Consider the following 13,217-nt stretch of genomic DNA (forward strand, 5'->3'; position numbering starts at 1 on the left):
AGGTCACATGAATAGGACGTCTGCAAGAGTAAATGTTGAACAGCTAGCATCTCTTACTGGGTAAGGAATAGCTACTTAAGGTTCAGTAAAGAGAGGAAATGTGTCAGAATTTATTTCAGCATTGCTGTAATATCTCTTAACCCTGTTATTTATTAAGGGGTCCTTTTATTAAGCTGCGGTAAAAAGTGGCCTGCAGTAGTGCAAGTGCATCTTTTGGACATGCGCTGGGCCATATTTTACCGCGACTAGGAAAAAGGGCCTTTTTAAGGGGCCAGAAAATGGACATGTACTAAAATTGAAACCAGTGCACATCCCTTTTCAGCCTGAGACCTTACCGTCACACACTGACCTAGCAGTAAGGTCTCATGCAATACCTGTGCAGTAAGCATGCAACACGCCAACTGCTGTTTACCGCAAGGTAAGCAGCCCACGGTAGAAAATAGTTGAAATTAATTTATCAGTTAGTGAGCATAAATTTCCAGTGTGCTTGTGGAGCAGTGTCTGTGGACTAAGGAATACAAAGGCCTAATTTCAGGAGAGGGTCAAGGGAGTGGTCACCTGCACCAAAAGTTAGGAGAGGAGGGGTCCCATATCATCCCAGCCGCTCTCTTTTTTTTTTTTAATTTCAAACGAGGCATAACAAGCTCAACATATAATATTACAGTAAAAGCCAAGAGACAATATCAACAAGGAGCACAATCATAATTATATGAAACCGCACTATTTTATAAGGATACTAGTAAAAAAAGGCCCGTTTCTGACACAAATGAAACGGGCGCTAGCAAGGTTTTCCTCGGAGTGTGTATGTTTGAGAGAGTGTGTGTGAGTGACTGTATGAGAGAGAGAGAGTGAATGTGTGACAGAGAGAGTGAGACTGGGTGCGAGTGTGTCTGTGAGAGAGAGAGTGTGTGTGAGCATGAGAGTGTGTGCCAGGGCCCCCCTCCCTCCCAGTTCCAGGGTCCCCCCTCCCTCCGAGTTCCAGGGTTGTCCCCCCTCCCTCCCTCTGAGTTCCAGGGTCGTCCCCTCCCTGCCTCCCTCCCCTGCATTCAGCCATATGCAGGCAACGTCCTTTGTGCCCTGCCTCCTCCATCCATCCATCCATGTGCAGCATCTCTCCCCTGCCCCCTCCACCTCCCTCCGAGTTCCAGGCCCCCCTTCCTCCCTCCCCCTCTCCGAGTTCCAGTGTCCCCCTCCTTCCCTCCCTCCCATTTCCAGGGTCCCCCCCTCCCTCTATCCCTCCCTCCCAGTTCCAGGGTCCCATGGAACTGGGAAGGAGGGGGGACGGAGAACGTTGGAGGAATGACGTCAGCAGGTGGTTACAATCCCAGTGACACACATTAGAACGTTCGAGGAGAATGTTGGAGGAGAACGTTTGAGGAGTGATGTCAGCAGGTGGTTATGATCCCAGTGAGACACATTGGAATGTTGGAGGAGCAAATTATTATATTAGATGTACCAAGAAAAGAAATATATAAAAAGACAAAAACCACACAAAATAAAACCCCCACACCATGGTCCCAGCCTCTTTTATAATTTCTCTCTCCCAGATGAAATAAAACTACAGCAGACAGAATGTGTGGATTAAGATTGTATTACAAATAAATCCCTTTCTACAACACAGAAGGAAACTGTAAAGAAAACCATCCATTGAAAGCCCTGCTTTAGTGCCATGCACATCCACAAGAAAATAAAGTATAGCTTATCAGTACAAAGCTTAAGTTGACCAGTCAACTTTTACATTAAAATTCTTCTCTTAAAAAACACAAAACTTAATTTTGTTCTAGTTACTTGTGGATACCCAGCGGTCAGCCTTTCTCTTAGTACGATTTTATTATGTCTAAATCTGTGAACAAGTATCCTGTGGGTTTTATAATAAAAGCAGCGTGGAAAGCAGCTACTTTTCCTTCCAGCACAAAGAGAACTCACCTCTTGTCGCATCATCCCCCCCCCCCCCCCAAAACCCCCACCAACATCACAGTTCCCAGCTTCAGACACAAGTATTCTAACTCAACAATATTACTCTCAAAGAGATAAAACATGTAGATATCTACACACATATTATTTTACATTTAAACAGAAAAATACTACATGACCAAAAGGGTGCAGAGTAGAGTGAGAGCTACTGGGAAAACAGTACAACCAGTCCTTTGATCCAGTTATATTTCATTATCTTAAAAACAGCTGGTGGGTGATAACATAGGAGGTATTAAGGAGGTTAGCACACTACCCCAGGGGAGAGGAAGTGGAAATTCTCACCTGTGAGTGATAATAGAGAACATAGGTTAATGGACATGGGGGTGACAAAGAGAAAGGTCTGTGGCTCTGCATTTCAGGTTCTCACACAGGAAACCCTACTTATCCACAGACAGAAGTCTCAGAAAACTGCTTGCCGACGTTTAGCAGTGAATGCACTAATATGAAAACCAAATGCCAAGTAGTTTTTGCAGTTACCAAAAATAAAATTATAGTAAGGACAAAATTAGATCTTTTTTTTCTGTTGTCTTTAAAATGACCCTGTCTCTCTCTCTTCCACTTCTCCTTTGTCTAATGAAGAATTAGAGGAAGAAATATAAGACTCCCCTTCAAAACCTTGGAATTTGACCTTTAGTCAGAGTGCAAATATATTAACAGTAGGAATCCAGGCTCCTGAAAGCAGTCCATTTAATTCTTATACTCAAATGGCTCTTCCCCTGTTTCGTTCAGGAGGCAGGTACGGATCAGGGCTTCTGTCACAGCATAAGGATCACAGTTGGCTGAGGGTCGGCGGTCCTCAAAGTAACCCTGCTTTTCCTGCCCTACGGTCCTCGGGATGCGGATGCTGGCCCCACGGTTGGCTACACCAGCAGAAAAGTCATTAATATTAGAGGTCTCATGGAAGCCTGTCAGGCGTCTGGCATTGTCCAGGCCCCCTTTGGGGTCATAGGCACGGATGTGGTATTGGTGACGCTTGCCCAGTTTTTCAATGGCTTCCTCAATGTGCCTGTAAAAAGAAAATAAAAAGGGAATTAGAGAGTATCTTTTGCTCTCTGAATTCGTCAGCCTTCTTGTAAAATTCCCACAAAGAAAGCACCAGGCAAACCAAAGACTCTGGGCTTTGTCCCTTCCTATCCATTGACAGCGTCCATGAACTCTGATCTTTACCAGTTCTAGCTGTTATGAACTCTTCCTGTTTAACTTTACCATACTAATTTTCTTTTCTGAAAGGACAATTATGCATTAATCACCTGATACTTTTCCTAATTGTAAGCATCATCCTAAGAGTTAAAATTTAAAACAGAAGATCTGTATTTGAACCTTCTCAATACAAACATCTCTCAAACAGCACAACAATTAACAAAATCAACCCTTCTGATTCCCAATTAACATTCTCTTATATACTAAGATTTTTAGTCCCATCCACAATAATCTCTTTCTGAAGTTTCCTGTGTTGTGCTGACAGTAGTGTAATCATACTTACTTGAGGCCTTCAGCATCCCTCATGGGCTTCGTGCTGAAGTTAGTGTGACAGCCAGCTCCATTCCAGTTCCCAGTGATGGGCTTAGGATCAAAGGACACAATAACCCCAAAGTCCTCACACACGCGGTGCAAGATGAAACGGGCAGTCCAAAGGTGGTCTCCCATGTCAATGCCTTCACATGGCCCAACCTGGAACTCCCACTACACAGGGCAGAGAGAAGACAGAAATTATTCAATTCATCAGGAGAAAGTTTATTGCTTGCTTACAGCAGTATAATAAAGTTTTACTTTTTATGGAACATATTTTTTTCTTATTTGAAATACATTAGTAAGGTGTTTCCAAATCTCAACATCTTTAGTTTTCATTGTTGGCTTTGCTAAAATCCCATTCTTGAGGAAAATGTTCTAATTTAGGATCAAAAAAAAAATCTTAATGTTAGTGCTCACTGGAAGGGAACTTTCAAAGCAATTTATGAAGGTAGAAAGTGTTTTATCAGTGTTATCAATGCTCTGTAAAGCCCCCTCCCAGAATGGAGGTGCAGTTCCACATGTTGACTTTCAGCCACATTGAGAAAAGGCATCTGAAGGCAAGGAGAGGACAAAATACACATGTCAATGGTATTTCCAAAATCTTTCTACATACATTTACAGCAAAATTTGACTTGCAGAGGTGCAAGTGGCCATGTGTACTTTGTCCTAAGGTCAACTTTCAAACCAAAGGTTCACAAAGAGTTTTGCTTCAAACTCCTTTGCAAAGCTTACATATGAAACTTTTCACAATGAGGACAAGGTCAAAACAACAAGAGTCCTACATTCCTTCTGTGAATGGAATTTGATCTTAATAAATGGGGTGAACTGAATGTTTCAATGAGTGTATTCTAGATATGTCAACTCTCTCAGGCTTCTTTGCTCTTTATCAGCTGTTCTCCATTTGTCAGTTTTTAAACATGAAGACAGAGCAGATACTCTATTAGGCATACATAAGCTCTCGATTGAATTATTGTAATGCATTCTACACAGGCATTACTGAGACTAATTTGAGAAAATTACAGTCCTTACAAAATACAGCTACTAGATTCCTATGTAGGGTGAAATGTAGGGACCACCTTATTCCGTAAGCTTCATTGGGTCCCAATACAGTTCCGAATCAAATTTAAAATTCTTACATAAGCATTCAAAGTGATTCACGATGGGAAAATCAAACTATCTTGCAAATCTTACAGTTCAGTATGAGCCGCCACGTTTATTACGTTCAATCAATGATCATAGGTCGGCTCTCCTAGTCCGAATAGGGCCAAACTGGAAACAACACACAGTGCTTATTTCTTTTTGGAACAATCTACCACTCTCAATTAGATCAGAAACATCATACAAGCAATTTAGAGTTAGTTTGAAAACCCATTTTTTCCATATGGCCTTTGAGGATGGACAGGGAGCGTCAGTAGCAATGCTGTGAACATGGGTTCAATGTTGGATTTAACCATGTGTGAGAACACATTTTAGCTTCTTGAATGATTGTGCCTGCCCTTCACTTATTGGAGTTCATTTTCCTGTTTCTTTATACTTTTAACATTGTACATTGCCTCAATTTTGCATTGGCCAAGATTGGCAATCCATCAAATTTTTAAATAAATATAAACATAAATAAATAAATAAACATTAAAAAAAAAACCTTCTGAATTCTCAAATCTATTAGTTTTTCATGAAGCCTGAAATTGTCCAATGCTTTGTTGACTACAAAACTGTTTTCATCTTGTTCTACTGTCAGTTGCTGAACACTCTTTCCTCCCCATGGCTGTGGTGTGGTAAGGAGGGTCTGAGTGGGGTGTCCTGAGAGACAGCTAGCAAATGAATGCTGTAAGCAATCACTGTGGAGGACCAATTTTAAACTAACAGCATGAAAGTTGCACTCCAGTTTTCATCTGGGGAACATGAAACTGATATTAAGAAGAGTAGGCCAGCTTGGAATTTGGGCTATAGCACTGTTTGGCTTGCCTAGCTCCCCACATCAGTCATTTCTTAGCCTGTTCAGCACCCAACTAAACAGAATGATCTACCAGTGACTGCTGTGAGCACTGGAGAAGTGATCTGCCACAACCAGCTATGACTTCTTACAGTGATGGTCAGAATAGGAGCCTGGGCTCCAGTAGAGCGTCTGTCTTTTGAGCAGCTCCCTTCCCCTCATAGCGAAGTCTACTTCCCTGATAATAGGCAGAACTGCATTTACCTGTGCTGGCATCACTTCAGCGTTTGTTCCTGCGATCTTTACCCCGGCATACAGGCAGGCACGGTAATGTGCTTCAACAATATCTCTGCCATAGGCTTTATCTGCCCCAACACCACAGTAATATGGACCTGCAAAATCATGTTAAGAAATATTATAAAAAGTTTAAAACAATACTGCAGACAACTATACATCAGTGCAGCATGAAGGCTTCATAGCTGCTGGATTATCAACATATTGGATGTGAAAGATGAAAGGTGAGAAGACTGTGTGTCATCTGACCCCCTTCAGTTACTGTAATCAGTAAGGTTATGTAGCCTAGTCAGCACATAACAGACTCAAATCAGTGCAACAGAAAGCCTAAGGCCACAAACTATGGTTTGGCTACTAGACTCATTAACTTTCTCTTTACTTCATGTATAATTTCTCATTCATAATATATTTTATAAATGTTAAACATCCATAGCTATCCCAGTATGTTTATGATACTGTATAGTAAAATTGGATTCTTACAACAAATTACTTCTTATGCATTACTCTGTTATGTATCCTATACTGTTTATTGTAAGCAACACTGAACTCAAACTTGTTTGGGATGTGGGATATAAATGTCATAAATAAATAAATAAAAGGCCATGTGACCAAAGAGTTTAAGAGGTTCTTAGCAGAAGTCCACTGATGACCATAAAATAGGATCAGGTCCCATCAGTAGATGGATAAAAATGCCAAGTTTGAGAGGAATCTCATTACTATCCCTGCCTCTCTGTGACCCTGAGCATGTCATGTAATCATTACTTACATAAAAACAGTTTCAAAATGTTAAACTTGTAATATGTTCTTGGACACAAAGAGCTACTGAACACCCATTCTAACTACAGAACAAAGGGGAATTCTGCAGCTTTTTAGTGGACAATGATAGAAGGAAAGTTTAACTGTAAGTGCATTCCTGCCAGGATCTGTCCACACTCCACACAGTTCAAGCCTAAGCCTAGGAAATGTGTTTACTATAGCTATTACAAGTCCTCCACTCTTTAGTGGAAATGTGTCTTTAGTTCATTCCGTCTCTCTGAAGCAGCTAATTGCTGTGCAGGTCTCTCTGATTAAAGATTGTAAGCTCTTTTGAGCAGGGACTGTCTCTTTGTATCAGGTGTTCAGCGCTGCGTGCGTCTGGTAGCGCTATACAAATGCTAATAATAATAATGATCACTGTAAAACTGCATCTTTTTTAACTTAGCATTGCATTTGGCTGCTTACCCTGTGGTCCTGGAAATCCATTAGTAGGCCAGCCGAATGGATGTCCATCTGTTGCTAATAGGGTATATTCTTGTTCCATGCCAAACCATGGGTGCTCATTTGTTACCATGTCCATTATCTTCTTGCATGAATTCCTTAGGTTGGTCTCTGAGGAAACAAGAAGAACTGTAGTTCAGATTTTCTGTAAGAATAATGCAGGCTTTGCTCACTCTCCAAGGTTCAGTCTCCCCTAGTAGGGTGCATATCATGGGATATCACTTGAGATGTCCAATAATCTCACCTTGAACCTGAGTAAGAGACTCAAGATGTGAGCTAACTTTATTGCATTGTGGAAGACAAGACCTGTGCAGAGCTCAGCACATACTGGACTTTATACAGCAAGGAGGTGACCACTAGAAGCCACAGGCAGCAGAGCACAGAAGTTCAGGCTCCTGCTGACAATCAAGAGACATGATCCTAACTGCAAGTTAGAGTGCTTCACTCCTGATACTAGAATAGTAACCTAGAGCTATAGTGGATGATGAAGATATAGAGTGAAAGGAGAGAGTGACATGGTCAGGATTGTACTGAAATTCCATGCAGGTTACTAAGATGGAGGCATGACATACTTCTCTCATATAGAGATTTTCATCCTTATGTAATACATAGAGCTGTATAATACTTGCTCACCGAACAATGTATTAAAAAGTCCAGGATACAGAATCAATGCATTTTAGAATTATGATACTGCCCAGCCACAAGCTCTAGTGACTGAGGTCTCTAAGACAATTTTTTTATAAGTGAAGATGAAAGTTAAAGTGATTCAGTTAACTTTGTCTTTGAGTTTCTGGGCAACTTTGATTTCCCTCGGTGATGGCGATACACTCTAGACTAGGGAAAAGAAATGAGTAATTTTGTTGTCACTATGCAGCCTTAGTCTCACTTAGGTGGTATCAGTTTCCAGGATAAAACGCTGCATTCCTAGACAAAAAAAGCCGTAGTATTTGCCCCCTGCTTCTTGTAGAAAAGAGATTGCAGAGATGTTTCTGTTAAGAGATCACTCAAATTCACATAAGTCTTCTTCCTGGAATCTGTTCTTCTTTCTTTCCTAGACACTGAAAGGGTGAGGATGAGGATTCCAGGGAACACAGATTTAATAAACCCACCTGCTGTTTTACGGTTGTACTTCAAGACCTCACAGAAAACCAGCTTGTTAGGGTCCTTGCGGAAAGGATCCCGAAACATGGCAACTGGGATAAGATACATATCACTGTTGGAGCCCTCAGACTGATAGGTGCTTGAGCCATCAAAGTTCCATTCAGGAAGATCTTGGGAGGAAGAAAAGAAAGAGGTAGAAGATTAGAACACAGTGAGAACTTTTGCCAAAGGACAACACACACTGTAAAACCAAAAGAGGCCTGAGCAAGAGCAAGAGACCTTTAAGGCCATAAGCCACTGTGCCGCAGTCAAAGCTTCTCCTAGTGAAATGGATGAGTTTCCAACAATGGGAAGTATTCAAGTGCATAACATCTCCTCACTAGCAAGCAGCCTGAGGATCTCTTCTACCTGCCTTATTCAAAGCCCTCCTTCTTAATAAATACAGACCACTGAAATAACTATTTTTTGTTGCCTGTCCAAATCCCTATAAGCCAAGTATGTTTTCCAGAGATCATAGTGAATAGTCACCCTCAGATAGGCTTTTCTGGAAGATGGGGGTACTTCGATGCTTACCTTGAACGCTCTTGGGTTCGCAGTCTAATGTGCGGGTCTTGCAGCGCAATCCTTCGCCTGTGCCATCAATCCAAATATACATGGCCTGAACTTTGTCTCCTTGAGGAAGCTCCAAGTACATCTGCTTCATAGCTTTGCTTAGCTGTGCGCTGACTGAGGTGGACATGGTTGCAAGAAATCCTGCAAGGAGGGAAATAGGCAGAGCTGTGAGCCTGTTCAGAGGCTGCTTATCAGGTCTTTCCTGTACATTGGGAGTGGTAAGGTGCACTTTTCATGTGCACTTACCCCAAAATTCTATAAATAGTTCTCAAACTTTGGAATGCAATTAAACATGCATTTAGGCCTAGCTCCTTCAGCAGATTTCATGTATCATGAAAAGTATCCAGTGTCACCACTAATGGAAATGATTAAATCTCAATGATAAGTTTTATACTTTCATCTAAAATTTGTCAAAACCTGCTAAACATTGGGAAAGAAGATTTAAGCTGAGAAATGTTTCAAGCTTTTAAGATATAGTTAACAAGAACAGAACAACTGATACTAAAGATCCTTGTGCCTGCACTGTCTCCCTCTGTTCCTCTGACCACAGCTCAGAATTTAAAGTATCAATTCATTCTCTACTTGGGAGTGGGGAGATGGACAACCTCTGCATCTGTAGAGAAGGCAACTTCTAGAGGATAGCAACAATAGAAACACTTCTCTCCATCTCTGGTGCCCATCTGGAGCAGGCAGGGCAAAAGACTGATTATCTCCCACCTCCTGCAGCTGATTGGATCTCCAGGGCAGAGTAAAACCAATCAGAGAGGAGAGGAGGGAGATATGTTTTCTAAAGGATTTTGAAAGCTGACTTTTTAAATAATTCTTTTTAAGAATAGATGTTTACAAGATGTCTGAAGTGATCCCTGTTCAATTCTGTCAGACAGATAACCTGGCTAGTCTTGGCACAACACAATAGGGAAGCTCCCTTGTGTGACCTGGCTTTGGCTAGAAGGTAAAGGCGACAGTGGGCGGCTTCTGTCAGTGCCACTGGGTCAGCTGTTCTTGACCCTGTGGGGGATCAGGAGAAACAGGTACAGATGAGACTTTGAATTCTACCAGCAACCAGGATCAAGCCAGTTACAGATCATGGAGTGGCTCTAAGGAAGCCAAGGACCCCTGGGGCAGCTGAAAAGGAAAAGAGTTTCGTATGAGAAACTCATCAAGCTTCCTTCTGCTGACTCTGATCATTTTATCTTATGCAATCTAATACAGCACATAAATTCCACCTCCCCCTTGAAGTTCAGAGGATCAAATCTGAGTATAGAGCAAGGGCATACCCTAGGAATTACAAAAAATATTGGGGCCCTTTTATCATGTGGAAGTAGGGCTACCATGCGGGTAACACATGGCAAAACTGCACTAATGCCAGGTAGGCCCAGGCACTCGGTGGTAGTTTTGTTTTCGCTGTGCACCATTTCCTGTGCCAAAAAATTATTTTTTCTTTTCTAGTGTGGGGGTAGTGAGTAAGTGTGCCTGGTGGTAATCGGTTTAGCGCATGAGCCCTTATCACTTTCTAAAGAGGAGGCAGCAAGGGTTCAGGCAACAAATGGCTGAGTGCCAATTTTTATATGAGCACTGAGCCAGTAACGACTTCCATTTAAAAAATAGCCTTTTTCCTGCCATGGTAAAAAGTGGCCTGGCGCGTGTCAATTCCACACACCCACATTACCGCAGGCCACTTTTTACCACAGTTTGGTAAAAGGGCCCCTAAATTAAGTAAATATAAAACTAACCAAAATATTTTTTTAATAAAAAAAGTCTAGAGAACGATGAAATAAAGATTAAGATTTTAAAGAAATGCAAGATGAGGTGGAGGCTAGCTGAGAAGGTGCTGGATAATGGTTCATAAGAAACATCTGTCCAGCTCACTGTGCAAGGATATATACCCTGGCTTAATTCCCCCCCTGTACATTTTGATCTTTGAAAGAATAGGAACTAGTTTAGGCTTTGTTAAACTATCCACATGCTACAATGTTGAATCTGCACTATTTGAAAAAACGAAACATTGCAAATAAATTTTTTTAAAAAACCACACACACACAACACAACCTACAAGCTCTAAAGTAATAAAGGCCCCTGCTTCGAATGAACAGCATAAAGTGAAATACATTGATGGGAAGGAGGAGTAGCAGTACAGGGGGGAAATTTTCAAACAAACCAAATAAAGAATGGCACATAGGGTTTTTTTTTTCCCCAGACAAGTTGGGAGTCATAGAAGCCAGCCCTATGAGTGAAGTGGGTGCTGAGTACTCCCAATATTGAGCATGCTCCTTCAATTATGTCAAGGAAGGGATCATTTATATTGTTTTGGCATCATTTTAAAATGCTGGCAAGTGGCAAAAAAAAAAACAAAAAAAAACAGGTCACACTCAGCATAGAAGCTATCCCATCCTCTCGGCTCCTCTCTGCCAGTCTTCTCCTTCCTTTTTCTCGCTATTCTACGTCCCTTTCCTTCTCTCACTCATCCTCTGGCCTCATTTTTTGCTGCACATCCTGCCCTTTATTTCTTTCTCTTGCTGTCCTTCCTTTGTTCTTTCTTCTCGGGCTCTTCCCTTTACTCTTCACTGTTCTCTCTCTCTCTCTCTCTGTCCGCTAACCTTACTCTGTGCCCTCTCCCCCCCCCCCCCCCCCTAGTTTGTGCCAGTAGCATTTACCGTCTTATCTTTTTGATTATATATGTAGAGCAAGAGAGAAGACGGTAAATGCAACCGGCAGAAATGCTACCGGCAGCAAAGTAAAAGCAATCGGGTGCAGGACTCAGGAGATAATCAGTCTTTTACTGTGGCTGCTGAGCCAGAGGGCACCAGAAATGGCGAGACGTGTTCTATTGTTATTATCTTCTAGAAGTTGCCCTCGCTCCCCTCCGATGATCTTAGAGCTCGAGTAGTGAACTGATTTAAACGCTGAGCTCTGGTCAGAGGACTGGAGGGAGACGATACAAGCACAAAGATCTTTTTCTTTCAGTTGCCCCAGAAGTATGACGGAGGAAATCAAAGGTCCATCTGTATCCCTTCCTAACGTGTTACAGGGATACGGACAATTGGCTCCGTAGGTGGCACTGGCTGGAGCTGCCCACTGCTGCCTCAACTTTCCATTTAAAGCCAGGTCACACAAGGGGGCTTCCCTATTGTTTCAGCGCTGGTACAAGAGCAACGAAGCTTTCTGTCTTGCAGTACTTAAACGGGATCACTAAACATCATGTAAACATCTAGTCTGAATCATTAAATAAAAATCAGCTTTCAAAATCCATTGGAAACCAACCACAAGTCAAGAATAAGCCATCCTGTAATGGAAGCCCGTATGGCTTTTCTTTCGTGCACAGATGCATTCTGCTATCTCTAGACACTAGCCGAAAATAATCAACAAGAGTGCTCCACACTGATGTGATCAGGGAGCCCCCGCTTCTGCTCCTCGCGAGGGCTTCACAGGGTAGGGGGGGGGGAGGGGGGGAATGGATGCAGGGGGGGGGGGGGGGGAGGATTAGCTAGCTACCTGTGTTCTGCTGGATAAAAGCCGGTATGTAGCTGCTGTGCGAGTAACAGATCGATGCTGAGCTCTCTTGTTCTCAGTTTCTCTGCTTCTCTTATTCCCATCCTTGGCTCTGCACAGCCTGGTTACCGGCTCCTCATTTAATGCCCGCTGCGGCCTGGCCCCCGGTCTCTCTGATTGGCTGAAGCGGAACGTGATCTGGACCTGAAGCTCTGCTGCCGGACTCATGAAACAGCTGCCATTGGACAAAAGCCGCCGCGAAAGGGTTTTCCCACGAAATCCCCGGCCTTTCTCCGCCCCCTCCCCCTGCAACTCAAGAAGAAAAACAAGCTGCTGCCCGATTGATTGCTTTGCTCGAGGCCAGGGAGAAAGTGCTACATCCAGAACAAAGATGGGCTCGGCTCCCGCTCTCTGTACGTCACCTGTGCATTTCAAAAACCTTGAACAGAAGCGCCATAGCCTCTTTTTACTTGTAAGTAGAGCAGAAACCTGATCCCAGATCTTCTCTCTTCCTTCTTACAGGAAAACTCTGGCTCTTTTAAACTCCTTCTCCCAAATCCACAGAACCGACAATTAGGTAATTCCCCTGAACATTAACATCAACTAATCAAAATTATGATGAAGAGTACAGTAAATAAATGTCACCCTTTTTTAGTGGAACTGAAAGAAACCTGACCGGTTTGAAGAAACAAGACAGTTCTTGCAAGGCCTTAAGAGGAATATGGTTTTTGTATGTGTGCATAGCTGGAACCATCCACAGAAGCAATAATAGGAGCCGTGTGACACCTTGCGCCACAGTCTCCAGTAAGCCAACTGGCATTTCTGTGTACCACCTGATTTTCTGCAAATTTATTTTAAATACAAATAAAAAAACAATTTGCTGACAAGGGCATAATAACTGATTACGAAAATGTCTTGTTTTCAACTCAGAGCAGGAGGCAACAGTAATTTACCCGAGGTTACACAGACACTTAGCAACTGAAGTGAATCTGGAAGGCATGTGCCAGTGTTCCTCCTGTTACATAATTTGGCAAACCAGAAAAGC

The 13,217-nt window shown here is 42.5% G+C and overlaps 1 protein-coding gene across 1 annotated transcript; it reads right to left on the reverse strand.

The window, feature by feature from the left end:
* Positions 1 to 1,573: 1,573 nt before the first annotated feature.
* LOC115473324 (glutamine synthetase) lies at positions 1,574 to 12,282 on the reverse strand. The gene is made up of 7 exons (XM_030208184.1): positions 12,176 to 12,282; positions 8,645 to 8,824; positions 8,080 to 8,241; positions 6,935 to 7,081; positions 5,684 to 5,811; positions 3,458 to 3,657; positions 1,574 to 2,980 (listed from the first exon to the last, which is right to left on the reverse strand). The coding sequence occupies exons 2-7, from the start codon at positions 8,808 to 8,810 to the stop codon at positions 2,662 to 2,664; spliced, it is 1,122 nt and encodes a 373-aa protein (XP_030064044.1). The 5' UTR covers positions 8,811 to 8,824; positions 12,176 to 12,282; the 3' UTR covers positions 1,574 to 2,661.
* Positions 12,283 to 13,217: the final 935 nt, after the last annotated feature.

The sequence above is a fragment of the Microcaecilia unicolor genome, chromosome 6, assembly GCF_901765095.1.
Source record: "Microcaecilia unicolor chromosome 6, aMicUni1.1, whole genome shotgun sequence".
NCBI classification, from domain to species: domain Eukaryota; kingdom Metazoa; phylum Chordata; class Amphibia; order Gymnophiona; family Siphonopidae; genus Microcaecilia; species Microcaecilia unicolor.

Excerpts from the sequence above, each read along its gene's own strand:
- LOC115473324 (XM_030208184.1), bottom strand. The coding sequence starts at position 8,810 with ATGTCCACCTCAGTCAGCGCACAGCTAAGCAAAGCTATGAAGCAGATG. Across the intron at positions 7,082-8,079 it reads GTACAACCGTAAAACAGCAG|AGACCAACCTAAGGAATTCA; the intron begins GTGGGTTTATTA and ends TTGTTTCCTCAG. Across the intron at positions 2,981-3,457 it reads AGGGATGCTGAAGGCCTCAA|GCACATTGAGGAAGCCATTG; the intron begins GTAAGTATGATT and ends TTCTTTTTACAG.